Source organism: Lagenorhynchus albirostris, chromosome 10 (genome assembly GCF_949774975.1).
Source record: "Lagenorhynchus albirostris chromosome 10, mLagAlb1.1, whole genome shotgun sequence".
NCBI lineage: Eukaryota > Metazoa > Chordata > Mammalia > Artiodactyla > Delphinidae > Lagenorhynchus > Lagenorhynchus albirostris.
This window is the reverse complement of record NC_083104.1, coordinates 34,370,432-34,394,798: the sequence shown is the minus strand read 5'-3', so window position 1 is coordinate 34,394,798 and position 24,367 is coordinate 34,370,432. Positions and strand designations below refer to the sequence as shown.

The 24,367-nt window shown below is 41.3% G+C and overlaps 1 protein-coding gene across 1 annotated transcript in view; it reads left to right on the top strand.

The window, feature by feature from the left end:
* CACNA2D3 (calcium voltage-gated channel auxiliary subunit alpha2delta 3) overlaps positions 1-24,367 on the top strand; it is a 788,855-nt gene that overhangs the window by 507,648 nt on the left and 256,840 nt on the right. Inside the window, exon 13 of the mRNA XM_060164015.1 lies at positions 6,007-6,140. Within this exon, the coding sequence (XP_060019998.1) occupies positions 6,007-6,140 (134 nt within the window). The remainder of the gene's footprint in view (positions 1-6,006; positions 6,141-24,367) is intronic.

The following is a 24,367-nucleotide window of genomic DNA, read 5'->3' as shown; positions in this document are numbered from 1 at the left end:
TTCTAGCATGAAATTTGAAATTAAAAATATAATATTATAGACTTGAGGACACGGGGAGGGGGAAGGGTGGGCTGGGACAAAGTGAGAGGGTGACATGGACCTATATATACTACCAGGTGTAGGGTAGATGGCTGGTGGGAAGCAGCCACGTGGCGCAGGGAGATCAGCTTGGTGCTTTGTGACCGCCTGGAGGGGTGGGATAGGGAGGGTGGGAAGGAGATGCGGGAGGGAGGAGATATGGGGATGTATGTATGTGTGTGGCTGATTCACTTTGTTATGAAGCAGAGACTAACACACCATTGTAAAGCAATTATACTCTAATAAAGATGTTAAAAAAAAAAGAAAAATGTAATATTATTCACACACAAAAAGACTTGCTCCTAAGTCAGAGGTTCTGGCTGATTCTGATAGCTTCACATTTGCGAGCCCCCTTCTCCAGGTGGCACGTGCCCACTGAGGGCCCTGGGCTCCCTGCGCTAGTGGCCATTCTCTCTTTGGTCTTCTCTTTCCAACTCATTGGACATGTGCCCTTCAGCTCTCAGGGCCCAACAGACCTCTTACTCGTTCTTTGTAATGGTCCAAAGAGATGTGGAGGTAGAAAGTTGTTTATCAATGGTTCATTTTTTTATAGAAAAAAAGTGATTTTCAGTAGTGTGTGATGTTGATGGGGAGGACGAAGATGGGACAGAATACTGTGAGGGTCTTCCAAGAACACTGTTGTTCCATAAGGGGATGCACACCAGGTCTTGAGGCAACCAGCTCTAATGAGGCAAAGCAGCAAACCATTTTAAATACATTAAAACAATTATTGCCACTGTAGAATGGCAATATGGCCACTATGCCCCAGTGCATGACCAGCAACATCACTGCCTACCTTATTGCCTTGGGAAGACTGGGACCTGATCACTGGCTTTCTTGTTTTCAGCCTGCCTTATGTCAAAGGGAAAAAGAGTCTTTGAAAAGACTCAAGGGTGCAGTGCCCATCACACCAAAAGTAGAACGAGGACCTTACCCAGACCTTACCGGTGAGGTAGACAGCCATGGTCTCCCACTGAGGAGCAGACTCCGGGGTCCCTCAGATCTGGTGTCATTGCAAAGTGGAGTGTTGAATGATGTACTGATGGAGCATCTCATGCAGAGGCACCTCTTAGACAAGGGACTCTTAAGAAATCTCTAAGTAAGGGTAGGAAAATATCAGAAATACAAAGCACCAGGCTGCATGTGGTTTATCACACTGAGTAGTTGTAACTCAGAGTTCACAGGAGGCTCTGTAAGGGAATAGGTAAATAAATTGATGTTATGGAGAAAAATGATCAGATCATTTATAATAGGTGGCTAATTTCAGCATTAATTACTCCTTGATAATTACCAAAAGATTGCTGATTCTATTTTCTAACATGATATATGAAGTCCAAAAAGGCACATTAAAGAAGAGAATAAACATTCAGGAGCTAGAATTTAAAATAAATAAAAAGAGGTGAGGGAAGGCCGGGGGGAAAGTGGCCAGTTCAAAGGATGCAGAGGGAGAAGGAGGGAAGCATCTATGGTTACAGGCAAAGAGTCCAGCCCTCAGCGACTTCCTGTTATCCATCAAAAGGTACATTTGTTAACTAAAACTTATATGAATAACATTTAAAAACAAAAAGAGACTCTTTCAGATAAGTTTTACGATTTAATGGGTTGGGGTTAGATGATCTGATTTGCATGATTTGCATTAAGCTTTGCAGTGTACATTATTAATATTATCTTTGTAATTCTAGCTTTTCTTACCTTTTATACATCTGCATTTATGGTCTATATATTGAAATATAAGTTAGAACTGTGGTATGGGTTTTGAGTAGACCTTTGGTGCTAACTACTGTGCATTTGCCAGGAACCTCATAGGGCAACCACATATTTCCCCACCCCAGCCTCAAACTTTCCCAGCCACAGAGATTCAAACAGCCCATTAGGGGTGTCCTTACAGAGGAGGACCATGCTGTCCATGCTCTGAGCAGCTGCCATGCTGTCCTTTCCCATTACAGGAAGAGGCAGTGTCTTCAGTGGTTAAGAGCAAAGGTTTTGGAATCAAATGAATCTGTATTCAAATTGACCCAGGACAAATTACTAAACACTGTTGTTTCTGTTTCCTCCCTATACAACGAGCACACACACATGTTGAGCTGTTGTGTTACCCAAGTGTAGAGCGACAGTGTGAATCACAGTAAGACTTTGGTGAATGTCCTTGCTTCAGTAATGGCTCTCACAGAGCCATGTGCTGGTTCTGGGAATATCTCTCTGGACAAGACAGGCACCAGCTTTTTGTGACATTTCCTGGAGCCAATATTCCATTGGCAAGAACAAAGTAAACAAGTAAATCAGAATTCAGCATTGATGAATCTTCAGAAGAAAGTGAAAGCAAGGTGAAGCAAGAGGAAATGGGTTCAGACAGCTAACCCCTGAATGATCCCAAGAAGCCATCCGTAGAAAACTGGATAAATGGTGTGCCAGGCAGAGGGTACAGTAGGTGCAAGCGCCTGGGGAGGGTCAGGTGGATGAACTTGGTGGGAGGATGGAAGGGGATGAGTCCATCCAGGTAGGCGGGGGCCTACTGAGGGAGAGTCTTAGAGGTCAGGTAAGAAATTTGGATTTTATTCTAATTAAATAGAAGCTGTTTTAGGATTTTAGGCAGGGAGATGATGGTCTGCTTTATACTTTAGATGGCCTGCTTTATACTTTCCTTTGACTGCTGTCAGGAGTCTAGATAACAAGGAGGGGTATTTGTGGGGCGGGGGTGGTTGTTGCTATACCCTGGGGGAGAGACAGTGGAGTCTGGAGTAGGGTGGGAGCAGTGGAAATGTGGGATTGGACTTGAGACATATTTTAGAGATAGGGCCAGAAGAACATGCTGGTGGATTAGCTATGGGGTGGGGTGAGGAAATGATGGCTATCAAGGATAATTCTTAAGCGTTTGGCCCAGTTGGGCAGTGGCGTCATTTGCTGAGGTGGGAAAGACCCAATGCGGGAGGAATAGGTCTGGCCAGGGAAATCAGGAGTTGGCTTTGGACGGGTTCAGTCTGAGAACACTGTTAGTCATCCTTATGGAGGTGTCAGGTATACTGTTGGCTATAGGTCTGTAGCCAGCTTTTTGTAACTTTTCATAACTTTGATTATGATAGCAAGGCCAAGTGAGGATGATCCCTCAGCTCCATCCCCTTCCAAATGTGTGATTGTTTTTCCTTCCCACTCTCCCTCAATGCTGAGGATCTGTCTCTCCCATCCCCCTCCTTCTATTTATTCCCTCCCTTCTCTTGGCCCTATTTTGGAAAACCCAAATCAGGGATTTTTACTGTTGGCTTTGAGGATTAGAATGAAAACACAGACAACCAAGAAAAACTCCTCCCAAGAGAGGCTGTGTTTACTGCACATTTGGTACAGGAACCCACAGTAGGAATACTGCTATACTGTGAATTGCTCACCCAGGTATCCTCACGGTCCAGAACCATGGAGTTCTCTCCTCTTCTTATCAACATGGCAACACCTCTCTTGGTTTGTCCTCTGTGTCATGTTTGTCTCTCTAAGACCCTTCATGCAGAGCCAAAGGTTTACCTACTAGAGAAGAGCTGAAATGTTTTCTTTCTTATTCAAACACTGATTGTAGTCGTGGTTTTCGTGGTTTGTGGAGGGATTATAACTACGATGCTTGCTGTCATCCAGCAATCTTCTTTAAAACTTCTTTTTCCCACTGTGCCTCTAAGAGGGGCCACCTGGAAGCCTTGCGTGAGCAGTGACCCAGATGGGCATCCCTAACTGTAGTGCCTGACCTCTGAGGGAGTGCCAAGGTACACATGGGCCCTGCTCCAGAGCCCTGAGCTAGAGCAGGGTCTCACAGGTCTTTTGGGCTCAGTTTCTACTGGGATGGGCGAGGCTCTGGCCCTGGCCAGGAGGGTGGAGTGGACAGGAGTGACAGTGCGTGTTAATTAGCACTGTGCAGAGCTGTCACCAGGAAGCCAGAAGCCACATGGTGCCAACCTGGTTTGGGGTTGGTACAACAAATTAAAACCAGCTGGCTTTTGTTTGGAAATGCCCTGGGAGGGTCCTGGTCCTTTCTGGACAACAAAAGGGCTGGCGTTTCTTTACCCTGAGCCCTGTATTAAACACTAAGAGGTTCTATAAACACTACAGCAAGTGCTGTGATGGATCTGGCTTCAGAGGCACACATATCCTCTCTCATTTGTTGGCAAGTAGGAGGTGGCATCAACTTAGTTATAAAGGTCCTTATTTAGAGGCATGGGGAGGAAACATGAATCTGTGTCCATCCAGTGTCCCCCTGCTTAAAATGCTTCCATGACTAGTTGCCTGTAGGATAAAGTCTAAACTCTTTCCCAAGGTCTTATATGATAGTCCCTCTGCTAATTCCTCTGATCTTATAGCACCCTACTTCTACTCACTCTCCCTGAGCTTTTTACTCCAGCCATTCTGAGTTTTTTTCAGTTCCTAGAATGGGTCTAACTCTGACCTTGGGCCTTTACTTACATTCCTTGCTTTGCCGGACATAGTCTTTAACCCCCCTTCCTCTAGCTAACTGGTCCTCATCCTTCAGGGTTCAGCTGTACTGACCCTTCTTCGGGGTAGCCAAGTGATTGGCTGTCCATGCTGTGTGTTTCTCTATAATGTTGACTGTGCTATTTTATAGTTGTCAGCTTACTCAGACCTCCCAGGAAGCAGGGGTCATGCTCATCTAGTTAACTCCTGCTCCTCCAGTGGTAGGCATCAAGAAAGCCTTCCATAAATGTTTGAATGAAGGGCCCCCTCCTGGGGATCCAGACCTGTGCTCAGTTCAGCCCTTCTCTTCTAACATCTCCTGACTCCCAGCAAAGCCAACCCCAAGCTGAAGAGGAGCATAGCAGTACCTAAACTCGAGATCAAAATGGCCTCTCCACCCACAAGATGATAGCATGTTTAGAACTTTTTATGTTACTGAGAAACCATGTCTACCCAGCATATTCAAATGGCAGGTCTGGTAACTACATGAGGGTTTGAGCTGGAGTTTCTGCCTTAAACACACAAAGAGCAAAATTCTGTAGAAGCAAAAGGCATAGATTAAGATACTTAAGCCTGGTTTCACCTTCTGTATTTGCCACTTGTTACCGGTGAGAACACGGCCAAAACACATATGCTCGGTCTGCCTCAGTCATCTTATCTGTAAAGTGGGCAAGTTATGCCCACTTCATCATGTTGTCAGGAATAAATGAGGCAAAGCTTATCAGGTGTTTAGCAAATTTTGTGCCCCTTATTAAGCACTCAAAAATTAATTATAGGGGGGAGGGATAAGTTGGGAGATTGGGATTGACATATACACACAACTTTTATATATACACAATATTTACACATATACACAATATTTATATATAAAATAGCACAGGGAACTCTACTCAATACTCTGTAATGACCTATATGGGAAAAGAATCTAAAAAAGAGTGGATATATGTATATGTATAACTGATTGACTTTGCTGTACACCTGAAACTAGCACAACATTGTAAATCAACTATATGCCAATAAAAATTTTTTAAAAAAGAAAAAATTATAACTATTGTAGTTATAAAAATAGGACAGCCTTTAAATTTTGTGCTTTTTAGTTTTCCCACTGGAAATAAATACACTAAAATGAAAAAAAGGGGGGGGGTTTACAAAATGGCATGTAGAGAGGACTCCCATATCTACCAGAGAAGGTCTATATGTATATGTATAGAAAACATCTGGGGAGAGATTCTCCAAAGGATTAACAGGGGCTTCTTCTGGGAGGTGGGTTTGTGGTTGATCTTCATTTTATTCTTTTTGCTTGACTCTGTTTTCTAACATGAACACATTGCTCATTAAGTGGGTGATGGTAGAGAGGAGACATAATGTTTAAAAAGGAAAAGGGAAGAAAGAAATTAGGTAGAGGCTAAGAAGGCATAGCGTAGGTCTGCTCCCCAGTTGTAGTTGTTCCTGTCTTTACTTAACGTTGTTCTCCCTTGGCAGGATTTTTCACCCAGATCTCCACCTTGGCTGATGTGCAGGAAAATGTCATGGAATACCTCCATGTACTCAGCCGGCCCAAAGTCATCGACCAGGAGCACGACGTGGTGTGGACTGAAGCGTACATCGACAGCACTGTGAGTCCCCAGGGCCCCAGGAGAGAACCTGAGGGTTCCTCCTACCATGGGAGAGTTTCCCTGGGTTTATTCCAGAAGATGGTGGTTGTAGCATTCCTTCTCAGTAACGGGGTTCACTGACATCTTCCATATTTGTATGATTTGCGTTGATCTCTTAGCAAGCAAGGTTGGTGACAACTCCTAATATCAGAGAATGTAACAGGTTCTTCTGGAAGGTGTCTCGTCAGCACAGAAAACTCACTTTTGGTTTCTGTCTTCTCTACCTTTTTTTCCTTCTCACAAGTGTACAAATTCTGTCAGTGTGGCAATGATGACAGGTGTGTTAGATTTGGTCCTTGCCATCATCAGAGAGGCCCAGTCCTGGGGATGAATCTTGGGTCTCAACTTGGGAGGGTGGGACCACCTTCAGCTCTGACAGTGAATTGGAGCCACCGTAGAGGCCACAGCTGCCTTTTCTTCCCTTGAACAAGTGAGAAAATGCTTCAGTGGTGGTTATATAGGCACTGATTGTTGTTGCACCTCTGGCCATGGGCTCATTCTAAATCCAAATTCCAAGGAAAAAAGATTCTGGTGCCGAATTAGCTTAAAAGGAGGAGTGTTGCCAATCGTCAAATAATGGCTCAATGGCCAGGTTTCTTGTGTAATTGCTGGGTGATTTTTCATAGTCATAATGAATCTGATGGGAGTGGCATTTTTCGTTTATTGATTGTAAATGTTCTCAGAGGGCCCCCTCCCATCATTTGTGTCGGGATTAACATCACATTAATCGCTGTAACCCAGACCAGCCATCCTCCAGAGTGATCTCAACGGCTGCCATGGGCCAGCTTTTCTCTCCACGAGCTCGCTCATCCCTGCTGCTCTTCTGGCAGCTGCAGGCAGATACAGGGCAGGAGCAGCATGTGGGAACCCATCTTGGGGGACAGCAAAGCAGCCTGCACCCCCACACACACAGCCTTAAAGTACACAGTGGGACCATGGAAATACAGACTGGTCAGGAAGGGGTAGCCCATCCCCAGGAGAAATCACCCTGAGTGGAGATGGGTGTTAAGCTAAAGAGCCATCTCTGGTTGCCAGGGAGACCTTGGGCTTTTATCATGTTCAGAGTCTGACCCAGTTTGGTTTAGAATCATGGACGTGAAATAACTAAGCCACTTCATTTGTGTCGGCACCATACTAACAGTAATAACAGAGCGATGACAGTGATGGTTTCATCTCTTCCTCATATGTGTGGTTGAGTAAGGCTGGGGAAGAGGAGAGGAGGAGGGCAGCCAGCCAGGGATGGACTGATCCAGGCACCCAGTGGTTCTGTGTACAAACCCTGAACAGCCAGTTGGGTCTGTCATCTTATTTGTTTCATCAATGTAAAAAATATAAAACAGAGTCTCTGTGGGACTAGCACCTGGATAAATAGACAGATCAGTAGAGTAGAAGGTCCCAAAAAAAGACCCACCTACATATGGAAATTTAATTTGTGATAAAGGTGGCATCTCAAATCAGTAGTGCTAGGATGGGCTTTGTAATAAATGCTTTTGGGAAAACTAGATAGCTATTTAGAAAAAGATAAAATTAGTATTTTCTTCACATCACACCGGAGAAAAATATCCAAGGGGATCAGAGACCTAAATTGTAAACAATGAAACCGTATAAGCACTAGAACAAAATCTAGTGAATTCCTCTATAACCTGAGTCCAGAGAATGGCTTTCTAACAATGACTCCAAAATCCAGATGCAATATAAATAAAAATAGGTTTGACTACTTAAAATATAAACAAAGCAAAACCCAACTTTTGTAACTAAAAGAATCAAGCACAGTCAAAAAGAAGCAAACTCAAAAAGCAAATGGTAAAATAGGAGAAAATATGCAACATATAGCACACATAAAGAACTAATAATCCTAATATATAAAGAACTTTCAAAACTTAAGGGGGAAACTCCAAAATTCCTATAGAAAAAAATGAGCAAAAGACATGAGCAGACAGTTCACACAAAAATAATAAAAATGTTTTTTAAACATTTGAAATATGTACAACTTCACACATTGTAAGAAAAATGCAAATTAAAGTATGGTTTGAGATACCATTTCTCTCACCTATTAGAGTGGCAGAAATGAAAAGCTTAACTTTGTTGGTGAGGCTGTGGGAAAGAGACACTTGTACATGCTTGTGGGAAGACAGAATGGGGTATAGGAAGGGAAAATGTGCATTTACCCTTTGACCCAGAAATTCTACTTCTAGGAATTAACCCTGAAGATAAACCTCCAAAAATCCAAAAATACATACGCACAAGTTTGTCCACTGTAGAATTGCTTGTCATTTCAAAATATTGAAAGTTACCTAAATCCCCAACCATAAGAGATCAATTGGATAAACTGTGGTACATGGATGTAATGGAGTCTTAATGTTAAAAACAAACAAAAAGCCTGGAATATTTTGTGCCAGACAATAACGAAGCAGTCAAAACCATGAGGTCACGTCAAAAGGCCCAAGAATCAACGTGAAGGGGCTCTCACTGGTCAACTCTGGGACAATTTGAGCCTCAAAATTAAATAGAGGAGTAATGGACTATAACTTGAATAAAACAAATCAGTGTGTTCTAAATAAGTAAACAGATCTCAAACAGATGACTAAATAGATGATGAAATGGATGGGAAGGAGTGCAGTGTGCAGTGGGCAATGGGATGCTGCCTGGTGGGTGTGGAGGGAGGGAGTCATGAGATGGAAAATCACCAGTGGGCAACCATTTTAGTAAAGATTGATTAGGGTGAAGGTCATCCATGGATGCTAAATCTAGGGGGGGAATTTTGATGATGAGCAGGATATTTTCATGGTCTCAAAGTGCTTCCCTAGAGATTTTTGACTAGTTAGGAGGAAAAAATAAAAAAAAAATAGTATCTATCCAGTGGGAGAATCCAAAAACATCTTGAGCGGGTCTTCAAAATTAGTGTCACTAATGAGAAGCAGATGGACATTGTGTGCCTTTGGTGAAGGACACATCATACGTTTAGAGTGTCCTGGCTGGGGTTACATAACCTGAAAATCATGGGGAGGAAGAGAATAAAGCTTTGTATCAATGTAACATCTTGCTTTAGGTAATGCTAATCATTTAAATAAATTGTTCTAGATTTGCTAACCACATACATACATATTTACATACACATATATACGTTTATATATGGGTGGCAGTTACAAGAGAGGGAAAACCCATTGCTACTGCAGCTTTTCCACTAAAGAACTGACAGCAATAGTGAAGAAAATGGTCTGAAAGCAGCTCTGGGCAAATGGTGCAGAGGAATTGTCTTTGAAGTCTTGTGCTTCATATTAAACATTTACATGAAATTTTCATTCTGTGCCATAATCATCTTTACTTACTTTAAAATAAAATAACGCTTTAAGTGGCTCATTATTAATTAAAATGGTAGACCAAGATGACAGAGCTCATTTATTCTACCTCTTCAAGAACCTTTTGATGCACATAAAACTAAACCCCCAGAATGTTTGTCCCTGAAATGATAGCTCAGCACTGCCTCTGTGTTGTATCTTTGCAAATAGCCCTGATAAATAAATCCCCTAGTAGAATGTTCTGAGGGTTCTTTCTCATCTTGGTGGTGCTGAGAAACCTGTTGGGTTAGGAAGGATTGGGGATTCCATATTCCTCTTTCATAGGCCTGTTAGGTTGAGAAGGCAGCTACTGCTCCAACAGGTGCCTCACTGGCCAGGAAGCAGCACCCCTTCAAACTCGTCATCTGGGCCTTTATCTACCAGGGCAAGGGCAAAAGCCCCCTGTTATTTATATGGAAACAAAATTGGAATCATTTGCTAAACTCTTCTGCAGAGTCTAAATTCTAAGATGAGGCTGCCAACTTTAGCACCACCCAGAAGATGAAGAAGGTATGGGAATCAGCAGTTGCAAGTTCATGACCATCCTGACACACCCAGGACAGTCCAAACCCAGGATTGCCCTAATGTGTCCCACCTTGCAATAATTAAAGAGACCAAACTCAGGAGCATTTGGCACTGGGAATGGTGACCCCATTTTAATAACATCCTGGTAGGGTTGGCAGCTGTGGAATTTTTTTGATATTTGAACATATTTATAATCTACCTTAGCAACTTCTTTAGAGTCTTTCCAAGGCATTTATTTACATAGTTGCAGAAGTAACAACTTCCTTTTTATATTCATAATTTACAGATTTAAATAATGTTTAATTAATTTATACCATTATGATAAAATTACAACTGCTGTTCATCATAACATTTCTGCTGACCAGTGATTTCTCCAGGAGCCTGGTTCTCCTTGTGACATTGTAGTTTGGATGTGCCTTTGATTCCTTTAGGACTTTTGACCCTACTGATTTATATCATTTCTACCAAATACTATGGAATTAGGTACTAGTTGATTATCTAGTAAATTTGGACAGTCGATCCGACAAGTTTGCTTAATATGGTCCTAAAAGTCTTCTTTCTCCTTAGTTATCTGGTGGTAAATACAAAGGAATTCCTATTTGCTTGACTCATCAGTTACTGTGGTTGAAAACCCAGCAGCAACAAATATAATAATATAATTGATTTAATACTTAAGTGAATAGCTTGTAATAACCTAAGAGTATAGTACTTTCCTTCTTTATTAATTATACATTAATTCATACAGTTCTGGGTCTGGACAAGATCAAGATAAAAGTTTGAACAGAAGCTGAGTTAGGATTTTTGCACGTGAGAGTCCAGGGTTGTGTTTAATCCAGCCTGATCTAGAATCAAGACAGACAGAATTTTCCTTTCAGGGTCCATCCTCCCTGACTATTACTACCAGTCTGATTAAATATTCTGTTTCCTGCCTGGCTGTTCTATTCAATATGCTCTCCTGGTGAATCCCAAATAAATGAATTAATGTTAACAGCATTAATTATGTTTAATCTAATAAGATTTCATTTATTAATTGACAAAACAGCAAACACCAGAATTCTGAAATTCATGGGCTTCTCATCTGAATACAAGTTGTGCTGCACAGTCATTATCTCTTAGGTGCAGAGCAAAAAATCATTAACAATGGAATTTGTTCTATTTTGTAAGCAAATGACTTAGGTTTTCCAGTTGGGTCCTAATCATCTTGGAAATGCTACCCAACTTGGTATGCAGAGTAGAGCATGCATCAGACTGTGGAAACATCAGCATCCCTGATCAACCCCTCCAGGGGAGTTTGCACAGACCACAGTGACACGTAGAAGGGAAGCAAAGAAATCTTTTAGAAACAGCGGGAATGTGACCATTTAAAATAATGAGAATTCATTACCAAGCTCCCCTGCCCCTCCCCTCTGCTGGTAATACAATTCAGTACGAAATTTGTAGGAACTTTCAAACCAATTTAGTTGCATTTGCAAATTGGACGCGTATCCCTCCTCCTCACCCCCCACTAAGTCCAACTCGGAGAAAATGCTTTGCATATGATAAATTGCACATTTGTTTTGGTTTCCCATCTCAGAATGGCACCTAGGCCATTTAGGAGTCGTTTGGGTGATTGCTTTGGGCTACAACATCTTACTGCCTAGAAGCAATTACTCAGGGGGTTGAAGCCATCATAAGGAAGTTGTTGGGGCTTGGAAGCTGAATTTACAGTATTTTCCCCAAGACACCACTGCATATCAAAGAAGTTCAAATCGTCAAAACAAAAAGACACTCTTAAAGAGAAACATAAACCATCCTGCTGGGTTGTGGAACAGAGAATGCCATCTGCATTACATGGCATGGAGGAAACTGATTATGTTGGGACCTCTATTTCATAGCAGATGGGTTCATTAAATTTAATAGCCTCCAGAGCCTTTAGAAACCGTGTTAAGAACATGCGGAGCATGCTGTGACACTTCACTTCTGGCCCTGCAGTCATTATAACTCTGGCATAGACCATAAATATTACAGTATTTTATTTCCATTGAAACAGATTACTATTATAATTATTTTTTTGCCAGGAGATGGTGCTGTTAAAAATTGGCGCATTCTTGATTTCAGGTGCTATTTCTATTCATCCAAATATTTTCCTCTTCCATTTGATTCTAGATTTCAGTATTAAATAGGATTTTTTTTTAGCTCAACCATTTTTTTTTCTACTTTGAGCTGGTGTTACAAAACTATGAATCAAAGGTATAAAATTATTTTCTTTAGGAAAGTTGAGATGTTCTAACACCCTTTATCGATGCCTGTCACTACTGGAAAAGTTTAGGGCTGAAAATGAAAAATTTTTTTTAGATTTCAGGTGGGTTTTTTTTTAGATTTTTAGATTTATTGTTGTTTCTGCTATTATGGTATAGTAATTTTCAACTATCTATAATGGAAGGACAGCTTCTAGAAATAGATAAGCCCTTAAAAAATAAAATCACTAAGCCTGAATAATAATTTAGCATGATAGATTGTTCAGCAGTCTTTGTTTACAAGTGACAGTACCCAACTCAAAATAGCAAAGGTCAGAAAGGGAATTTGTTGACCTGCAAGCAAGATATCTGTGTAGTTCTCTCTTGAGGCATGACTAGGTTTAGGGATCAATCCCATTTATTTTGACTTGTTCCTTGATTCTTATATGCTTATTCCCAGCAGACTGTCTCTACTGAGTGGCAAAGATGGTCTTTACCATCCACTAACTTTCATTATCTTTATAGCCCTTTCCCTTCCAGCATCTATGTCAAGTCTGTGATAGGCTGTTTGAGTCACAACCCCATACTGAGAGGTGACATGGAGCTGCTAACAGATGGTCTGAATCTCACAGAGTGGGGAAGAAACCAGTCCCAAAGGGAACTGATACTGGAAGGACTGAGAAGTAACAGAGTCCTGCATACAACTTGCTTGTAGAAGCCAAAACTAATCCATGCCCAAGATCGTGTTTCCCATCGGTATGGTATTCATTATGGCACCATGCTTTTAGACGCTGGAGCCTTTTATCTAGTCAAATGTTTCCATGGACTGTTGTTGAAACAAACATATAGAAGCAGAGTACTTTTGTAGACATTGGGGGATGGAGGCATGGAACCCTGGTTGCTTGGCCACCTCCTGAATGCCTAGGGAAGCTCAGAAGCACTTTTTTGCTCCTCCCTGACCCTGCAGAGCCTAAGTAGTATACCAAGTAATTGTTGAGTCAATGTCTGAGAATGGCAAAATGGGATTCTCTGCTGTGGATTATGTACTGTGCCTTTACAACAAGATACTGGGTTGGGTTCAGTTAGGAAAGATTGGGAGGTTGTATCTGTGGTTGTATTAGAAAACCAAATTGTCTGTGCTTTTTTTCCTCAAATGCCTGCTGTATTTTTCATATTTTCTGGAGACCAGTTCTCCTGTCAATCCTCATTCATGGGTAAAACATGGTCTCCTCCAAGTCCTACTTTACATATGTCCCAGTTCAAACCCAACAGAGAACAACTCAGTGTTTGTGTATCTGAGTTCATTTCTGAGCAAAGTACATAACTTTCTAGTCCATGGTTCTTCTGAGGTCAGATGTCTACCCATTATCCAATCAGCCAGGGCTGGGGAAAGGGCATGTGATAGAAACAGGTCAGCCAAGGCTGTGAATAGCAGATTCTGTAAGAAAGAGGTGTGGGTAGGAGGAAATGACTGGAGTCTCAAGGAGTTGGCATTTCTAGATTTCTGTCTTTCCATCTAAGGCTTCTGTAAGTTGCATCCCCAGCTGGGCTCTAATACTAACTCTTGGGAGCATGTCTTCTTTCCTCTTTTATTCCTAGGCTCATGGCTTCCTTTTAGCCCAAGTTGCCCAAACAAGTGTCCCCCAGTCCTCTCCTTGCCTCCCAAATCTTTGACCCTGCCCTTCCTCCACCCACCATCCTGCTATGTGGGTGGTAGGAAGCCCTCTCCCTTGTGCCTTCTGAGAGCTAAGGGAGGTATTTTGGCCACCACAACCAAATCCATACTGCTTTTTTCCCCCTTCATGGCCCAGATATTTAGGCAACTTAGATTCTCAGGGCTGATTCTCATGCTTTGACATGGTTTAAACTAAAATGAACACATTCCTCTTATTACCAGCATGAAGAACAATTAAAATAATCCCAGAGAATCAGCCTGTGGTTTGATACCAGCTGCCAGTTTCTCCTGCTGTGCACAGGATTTTCCCCCTGTAAAAGATTTAATTCTTTCACTCTTAAAACTTAAGGTTTGTTGTGCCAAATATAAATGTATTGTCTATGATGCCATGCCTCAAAGATACTGTAGATAAGGGTATCTCAAGGGACTTGGGCTCTTAAACTGCTGCTATTGAACAGTGGCAGACAACCACTCTTTTGCTTCCTCTTGCCATTAAAAATTATTCCTTCATGGCCTTTCAAACCTGCTTGTGAGTGATATGGCAACTGGGGGCTCCTTCAGTCTTATTCTGATGATGATACGTACTCCCGTTAGATGTCCAGACCAAGCATGAGGCTCTGTGCCAGTTCCTCAGGGGAAATTCTCTCTTGTTCTGAACAAAGAAAGGAAAAGCAAAGACAATAGTTTATTCAGGCAAAAAGGGACATGTTTTCAAATCAATTTCTGTTATATTTAATCAAAAAATCTGGAACATCACCATCTTTGCTGGTGGATGGAAACAACTGTGAAGCACCCTTATAATTGATTTCTCTTCTGAAGTGATCAAATTAAAGGTGACCTGAGATGAAGCAAAGCTGAGTACTCATCCCACAGTCTCTTTCTCTCCCACGGTTAAGGAGCATATGTTTCCGTGGGAAGGATCCTTCCTTTGAGAAGGACAGGATTCAAATGCCCTGCTTGTTCATCGGTTGACCTCTCGTGGTGTTCCAATGGGAGAGATCAGTGGGCAGGACTGTCCTCACACCTTACCCACTATTAAAATACAAAGGAACTTTTAAAAAAGGTTTTGGCACTGTCAGAATTATATTTGGCTGTGGGTATATAATAAGTATTCAGGAAGTCCTTAAAAATAATCCCTTATACTTGTTTTGCATTTCCTGGCTTTCAATATGCTTTCCTGTTTGTTGCCTCCAAGTGTCTTATCAACAGAGCCCCACTATCGCCGACCTCTCTCCCTCCCTCTCAAAGCATCAGCCATGCTCGTAGCCTTTTTGTTGCTTGAACACCCCCAAACTTTCTCCCTCCTCTGGGCTTTTGAACAATCTTCTTCTGAACTGGAAAGACTGCCCTCCCATTCTGCTCCTTTACGGGGAGGAGAATTATTCCCACTTGCTTTGTCTCAGCTAAAATGTCACCCCTCACATGCCTATTGACTTTCTATTTCAGATCCCTATTTCCTTCATAGAAAGTGTGATCATTTATAATTATTATAATTATTTCAATTAAGTACTTAGATATTTTTTCCCTCTTTAAAAATCTTTTTTTTTTTGGTTTGTCCCAATGATAATGTAAGGAACAGGGCAAAGTCTGTCTTGTATCCCCACAATCTAGCACTCTGCCTGGCACACAGTACCACACACTCAATAGGAGCTCAGGGAAGCTAAGCGGTTTGTTTTTAGTCATATCACCAATCTCTTTTTACTACTCACTGGAGTTTGTGTCTCCCATTCTGCACTACGTGTCTCCTTAAAAAGTACAATGAGATGCCAAGAATTAGGGAAGAAATAATAAAGAATATTGACTGCAAAGTAGATGGTGGTACCAAGGTAGAGTTTAAAATATTGTTCCCAAAATGCAACTGTCATATTTGTCTTTCCTTTTGAATACCTAGCTGAATGATCAAGTTTAGGTCTGAAGCAACTGGTTTTTCTGAATGCCAGCTTCAACTACTCGGTGCCAGTCACTGATTTCAGATGGAAGAACAGGGAAGTTCAGGGAGTGAACCAGATTTCTGCAGTGCTCCCTTTTTATGCATGTTGTTAAAAGCGATATGTTGGGGAAAGGGCTGATTGCTTGAGGCATATTGTTTATACTACATTACTTAGGTCTGATGGAAAAGTTCCTAACGGTGGTTTTCTTGCTAAAGATATGGTTTATGGATGAAGAGTGGAATGTGATTTTTTTGGTAGGGCATCATAATAATTTAGGTGGATTCCAAGGAAACCTGATATTGGGAGAGGTCGGGAAAAATATTCACGTCCATGGAAATTCTTTAGCATTAGCACTCAATTCTCCATCAAAATATAAATACTGTCTGCTTTAAATTACTGTCCTGATTCAGGCCAAGTTAATTACTCTGGCCCAGACTGGAAAGGAAAATTCCCAGAAAGTCTGATATGATAGAATGGTAGTGTGTTTTCTGAAGATGCTGAGAAATGCTTAATGAATTAGTGTTTCAATATAACTTTTGCAACAGAATACTAAGGGAATGAGAGGGAAAAAAAATCATAGATTTTTGGCAGCTGTTCGCCATCATAGCACTTGACAATCTGCTTCTTATTTAGTTTTCTGTTACGTGAAAGCATGGAATTCTCAAGTTAAGAAATATTGATCACTGCATGACAATACGTATGTAAAAAACGGTATTGTGTTGAAAAAGCTCTCCTTTTAAAGTGAGATTACTGACTCTATTTTGTTATTAAAATGTGTGGGTCATTTTACTTTGAAAATAATGTTGCTTTGTTAAACATAAGTTATTTAAAGGTTAAAATAATCTTAATTTTAATTATTAATATTATTAAGAACAGATTTTTCAACCAAGTATAACTGAATGCAAACAAGAACAAACTTGGAAAAGAAAATTGGTGGCTGGGAATGCAGAAATGTGTTGAGGGTTGTATCTTGGCCACAATAGATAGGTTCACAGCGGCCCTTTGCTATATGGGCAGAACCATACATTTTTGAAGGTCTGTTGATTTCCCCAGACTTCATGGAATCTAGACCAAGTTTGTCAATTCCCCATTTTTCTTGCCATGATAAGCCAACCTTGGGGCTGTATTAGGAGCACTCAGAGTATATGGACTTTCTGGCCCTGGTTGGGGAGGGATAAATTTTCCTTCTTTAGGTTCTTCTGGCTGGTCTAAGAATTAAATTGACATGAGACAGATTAACAGGAGAAAATCAAACAAAAGTTTAATAACAGGGCTACATGGGAGAGGAAAACTGAATAACTTACCAAAATGGCCAAAATCCTCACCTTAAATATCCTCTTCAGCTAAAGACAAAAGAGGATGTCGGGGGGGTAGTGGTTTGGGATTTCAAAGGGGAGGAAAGCAAGTGACATGGAGATGGAAAAACAAACAAATGTTAAATGTTAGCTGGGCCACGCAGACACAATGGGACACAGAATAGACTGATCTTTTAAGAGTTTCCCTTACCACACCTAGTCCATATCTTTGCAAGCATCTCCAATGATAGCTGTCTTCTGGGAACAGGTCCTCTATCTAAATTCTTTTAGGCAGTTAGGGCGAAAGTCAGAGTTTCTTTCTGAGTCATTTGGGGCTTGAGGTTTTTCAGCTCAAAATAATCCACATGCCAAAGAGACATTTTAGCATGGCAAGTTTTGCTCCCCTACACCCTCTTATCCAGCTGTATTGCTCCTTCTCTGTAGTTGTTAGCAAATAGGATCATCTACTCTGACCATATTTGTTCTAGGGATACCTGTGGAACCAGATGTTTGGTTACTTAGTTCATTGACTAGACACCTACTAAGCTGAGGGTCAGTCCCTATACTGGGCACTAGGGTGTCACAGCTTTCATTTTTAGGAAATACGGTTTAAGTCCCTTCAGCGAACAATCCAAGCCAATTAAGTAGTTTAAAATTACTAGATTATTTTTGGTAGTGATTGGCAGCTTCCAACATTTAGGGGCAAGGGCTATCCGTCCTTTCACTCGCAATCTACCAGGCTATGGTGAAAACAAGTCTCAGACAAATTCTGCCATCCATGGGAACATTTATTGGAAGCATGCACAAAAGCCAACCAACTTCTGAAAGTTCAAGCCCCAGCTCTCTATCCTTTTAGGTGGTCTGTTGGCATCTTGCATCAGAACAAATGCATTATTTGCAGGAGTCAGTTTAACATTCTATTTGGAGTCAGGTGACCAAGAAGCAGGAGTCAGCAATTGGAGGCAAGACTGTTTAACAATCAGGCCTGGGGCACTATTCCTAGAGACAGAGGCCGCTGAGCTCACAAAGCCTTTATGTGGGTTCCTGAAGAGAAAGGTGGGGCCTCTGCAGTCTATGGACCCAATCCACAAAGAATGGATACCTCCAATTTACCAATGAAAATCATTTCTAATGCCCATTATGGTAATTGACAAAACCTCTGGTGTTAGTCAGAGATAAATAACTGTAGCAACTGTAGCCTTTTGCTTAAATACTAGCTGGAATATGTATTCCTGATTAGGGCAATTGACTACCTCTGAGATATAGATTGCAATGAGCATACACATTTATATCACACCATCTATGCTGAAGTATTCCACAGTAAGTTATACACCACATAACAATTGTATATTATATACAATCAGCGTTTCTTCTTTGTGAAATGGGAATAATAACGGTGCTGATCTCATAGAGTGAAGATTAAAAATGATAAAACTGCTTAGTACCATGTCAGGCACATAGCAGGTATTCCATAAATGCTCATCATTATTATCTAGAAATTCCAAGTAACATTATTTATTGTTCCATACATAGAGTCTTATGGAATGAACTCTGCCTTAGTTTTACTTTAGACTTACCAAATTCTGACATTCTCCAAAAGAAAGGGGGAGACAGTTAGTCATGCATTTATTTCCCTTCCCAGAAGAAGGGCATCCCCGAGTTGCCTTTGCTCTTTGCAGCCACATGCCTACTCTAAGTGGTGTGTCCAGCTTGTCCTGCCTGGTCCATTCCATGCTTGGGAATGAGAGAGAAAAAAAAAAAGTGGTCTACATGCCATTGCCCCTCATTGTCTCAGAAGTCTTTATGACTGTGTCATTTAGAAACAACTAGAGTAAGAAGTAATTACAGTGCCAGAATCTCATGCTATGGCCGGCAGGTATGAATCAAGAAGCTTAGGAGGAAAAGCTGAGCTGAGAAAACTCATGGTGATCTTCAGAAGCCTCCTTCCCAACAGTGCAGTTAGCTAGGCCTCATTTGAGCAGCACAGTAAGAATAACCGGAATACTAGAGCCATCGGTTTAGGGCAGTTAAAATGCACCCTAGACCCTTTACTAAGTGCTTTTGCATCCCTGTCAGGTGGGCCTTATCTCCATTCTCCAAATGAGGAAGCCTAGGCTTAGGGAGATTGAGGAATGTGCCCAAGGAGATGGGATAATTAGTGGAACAAATACGATTCAACCCTAGGTTGCCTGCTTGGGTGTGAGGCCTGTTCTCTCCCATGGGGCGTGGGAGGGTGTCTCACATTTATGTATGTGCTGTCATGAGGAGCTAGCCCCACTGGCTACATTACAGATGCCAAAGTCTTTAAAATGCCTAATGTGAGATTAGAAATGTCCTTCCCATTCCCACAAGCCTGAGTTACATTGCTTCTACTGAATTTTGAAAAACTCACAGAACTGCTTTGGGATATGAAGACAGGGAGCCTGACTTATCCTGAATTAGGTTCCGCATAGCATTGGCAACCCAAGATAGGAAACTTTAAATTTTGTAACATGCATCTCTCACATGGAGAGTTCTCTGTGCTGTATTAAATGACAGAAGGAAAACTCAGCTCATCACACTTGTAAAAGAAACCGCAGCCTTCCTGGGTTTAAATCTGGAGTCATAACAATTCTATCTGATGGGCTTTTAAATATCCTGGAATTTGCATTTTGAATGTGTTATACATCACAAAAGGATTTTGATGGTGTTATCACAGCAAACGCTGTAATCACATTCTGTAATTTATATAATGCCAACTGCTGTCACTATGTCAAAAATCATGATATGCTATTCCTGATCTATATAGCTTCTCTCCTGAAGGAAATTGAGGGTCCTGAATCAGACTCCTTAGAGGCATTACTAATGACTTTGAATGGAAAGTCTGGCCACCTTGATGGGTAGTCAGGCAAGCCAAGCAGTGAGTTAATAAGTAGATCAAAACTTCAGATACAAAATTGAACTAGACAAGGTGTCCTGGAGGCAGGACATAACAGGGTGTTTGAACCTCGGGATTTAGGAAACTGAGCAATCTAGGAGACCCTACGTTGCCCAGAGCAACAGGATCTGTGGTTCATGCTGGAGGCCTTCCAGGAGGCTGTCTAATTAACCTTGGGGCTAAGAGTTTGTCTCTCTCAGACCTTGCCTCTGGTCTGAATCTTTACTCACAGACTGCTTTGGATTCGGCCAGGAGGCAAAGCAGTGACCTCATCAGGCATTTCTTTTCCGAACTCTGCTTTTTCTAACCCTCTCAAATCAACTTTAAGTTCTTTTTCTTTTTTAAGGCAAGATGACCACATTTAACCTCTTCCCTCCATGCCCAATCACTGCCAAATGTTCCCCTCCAAATCAAAACTCCTCAGGAAAGATTTGGGACCATTAGGAAATGAAAGAGAGGCCCCAGGGCAGAGCCTGGGATGAAAGCGTGCGGAACAAAATTGTTCTGTACAAGAAAATGGGACAAATGAAAGAGCAGACGTGCTTCCTGAGAGAAGAGGGAGGACAGCAGCCTTAGCAAGAGGGTAGGGGCCTGACCTCAGAAGCGCAAAGGAATTTAAGGTCTTTTCAAGGGCAGGGATAACTCTTATTTAATTTTATGTTATTTTCTCTGCTGCAGTGTAACGTCCCATGTTTTACCAAAAGTCCATTACATTTTCTGAGGCCTCAGAGAAATTTTGAAGGGAAACTGTGGGAATTTTTCAGTTTTCTACATCTGTATACTCCTGGGAAGGGAATGAGGGGTTGTGCACGTAGGATGGTGAGGTAGTCCACAAATAGAACGAATCCAGCAGGAGCAGGAGCTCAGAACAAGGGTGGCTGGAATCCAGAAGCACTCTCTTTCCCTAGGACTCCAGCAGCACCAAGCAGCTTCCCTCGATATGAGATGGGTCTGGGTCAGGTGTATCTACGTCCCACTGTTAGAGTATCTTGGCTGAAATGTATGTTTCTACCAGAAGTTCAGTAGGTTACAAAATGTAGAGAAAGGGTCAGGAGATACTACTTTCAGTGTTCTATCTCGTACCATGTTATATAACATCTGCTCCTCAGTTTCTCCACCTGAGAAATGGGGAGATTGTTCGAGATCAGGACATCTCAAAATCTGACATGCAGCCATGTGTGAATTTCAAGCAGTCTGAGATCCCTCCTACCAAAACCTGTCCACAAACATATATGATTTCTCCATCATTTCCCCACAGTGTTAAGAACCACTGGACTAGATCTCTAAGGCTTATTAGTCTAGCTATATAGGCCTGTTTTTGTCTTGTTTTGTTGTAAATTTTTTCATGTTATCTACTTAAATGGCAAGTAAAACACATTAATCATTTGCTGTAGGGATGTGCAGAAGCCAGCAAGCCCAAATGCAGATCTCGCATTGCATGTCTTATTATACAGCGATGTCATTGACAGGAGATAGGTCCACTGAAGGCAGCCCTGGTTGATACCAAAGAACAGTGGCCCAGAATATCCAGTGAACCCTGTGATTCCTTACTCTTGGCAAGTGAGGCAAACACCTATGTCACTAGGTTTGAGATACAAGTCCTTTTGATTCCACTCCCAAATTATATCTCAAATCTTCTCCCTTCTCGCCATTTGTAATGTGCCATCCACCCTCTACCCTGACTAGACCATGCCTGTGGACTCCTAATTGGTCTCCTGGTTTTGCTTTTATACCTCTGGGTTTCTCCCTGTCTTTCTTTCAGTTCCTTGGAGGTGAGCACCCAGCCAACATCTGCCATTGGGGCCATCACTTGTTTCCTGGCTGACTCTTATTTAATCTTTGGGTCTTAAATTACAAACCCCTTCCATGACTTCCCAAATAGAAAGGGACCACCTACTACTCTCTCATAGAATCAGTTCTTGTGCTAGGTAGCACTTAGCCAGCTTATTGTTGCATATTGCTTGGGCTAATTTTAAGATTATGTCTCTCTGGCTTACTCTAACTTATACATGGTAGTGACTTTTTTTTTTTTTTTTGCCATTGTATTCACCATATCCAACACAGTACCACACAAATAGTAGGATGGGTAAATTAATGGTATATAGGAAAGGAAACTTATTCCTCTGCCCTCTTAAGTTTAATGATATAGGCCCTGCAAATTAAACTGACAAAAAATGAACTAACAGGAAAAAATGTTTATTATGTGTGCATATGGAGGTCTTCATAGAAAAGAAGTAAAGAATCAAAGAGGCAGTTAGATCTGGGTATGGGAGAATGGGATGGGATTTATATATACCATGTTAGCAAAGAGAGATAAATTTGTGGAGAAGTGACAAGACAAAGGAAAATGTGTTTGGGCTTCTAAGGGTGGTAAAGTATGGGAAGGTAAATATACAGGGGAAAACTAATGGAATGGAAGGGTTACTTTAGTAAGGTTTACTTTACAGATTCAATCTCATGAAGTCTCTGAGGTGATAAGAGCATTTACCATGATTAAGAGCTGTTTTCCTATTCCTGGTATGGGAGAAGGAATGGGGGGACACGTTCACAAAAGGAAATTTATACCCTGCCTTTAGACAGAAAGAGGGAGGGTACAGAGCTTTTCCTGCATCTCATCTGCTGTTTCTTAATTGCCTTCAGCTCAAGATAATCCATATGCCAAAGTGTCATATTCCAGGGTGGTATATACTCTGATCCCCTTGATAAAATAGGTAAAATAGTCTCCACCTGGAGGAATGTGATTTGATTCTTGTCGTAGTTGAATCTATTTGCCTAACACTTATTCATTCTTAAAGTCTCTTTTTAAGTACTGCCTCCTCTGGGGACTCATTCCTGCTCTGAGTTCATGGCCCAGTTATACAGTATGGTTATCTTTAGTTTATTCCTATGTCTCCCCAATTTGTAGCATCCCAGCACAGAGTAATAATTAAATCTCTTATGTCTACCGCTCTTCCCTGGCCTAAGGGCTGATGCTTAATAGATATTTAGTAGGTAAATAAAAAGCAAAGAACTACATTATTTGTTCTGATAGGTTTAAAAGTAAAAAAATTATAATGATTTTATCACTTAATTATAACCCAGTGGATAAACAGTTTGCAATTTCACATCCATCTGATCTATGCATGGTTAAAAAAAAGCACAACTGACTGATTTTACATACGGGATATTGAAACTGGGGACAATGTGGTGATACCTCAATGAGCCTGTATATTCTTTATCTTTGCATGTGGCCTGCATACCCAATACTCATGAATGTTCATTGTGTGATTGAGTTCATAAATATATGACTTAAACTTGCTTTTCTGATATAGATTTTCAAATTTTCTAATATGGAGCTGTGGAAGCCATTGTTATTTGAAAGGACTCTACGGGTTTTATTCCTTGCCTGCTTATTCAGGAAGGTCCCATCTCCACTCAAGTACTCAGTGTCTTAAGTATGGGGGAACATCTGCCAGGGGGCCCAGATACGTCACTGCCCTCAAGACTCCTGATGTCTCTGTAGTGACTGCCTTACTCTTCGTATCCATTGGGGAGTCAGGTGTGTCTCAAAAAAAAAAGCACTTGAAATTCCCCAAATGAGAAGGAATGGGAAACCTGGGGTTACTGAGGAACTGACCTTTGTCCTTCTCAACACTGTGCTGTCAGTAACCACTCCGAAGAATTTCTGAGGTTCTTGACAACTGAATGGAAATTGGGAAAAAAATCACTGAATTTTGAGTTTGAAGACTGAGGGTTAAGTTTTTGCTCGGCTCTTCATTGGCCATGTGCCCTTATGTAAATCACTTCCCCTTTCTGAGCCTCAGTTTCCTATAACCATGTATGGTGACTGATATTAACCAGATTTATTGTGGTGATCATTTCACAATGTATACAAATATCAAATCATTCTATTGTACACCCGGAACTAATATAATGTTATGTGTCAGTTATTCCTCAATAAAAACAACAACAAAGCACAGATTGCTGGGACCTATCACCAGAATTTCTGATTCAGTAGATGTGAGGTGGGGCTCAGAATTTACATTTCTAGCACATCTAATATTTCTCACAGGTGATGCTGGTAGTGCTGGTCTGAGGACCACATTTTGAAAACCACTGTTAGATTAAAAAGACCTATGAAGTGCCATGAAAAATGACCCATGCTGATATACTGTGATGTTTTAGTATACCAGGGATAACAGAGGAAGTCCTAAAGGTAGGGGTGGTGGGAAGTGAATTCAAAATGTTGGGAATCAAAATAGCATGAGACTTCTCAACTCCAAAATCAGAATCAGGCATTCTTTCTCAGGAA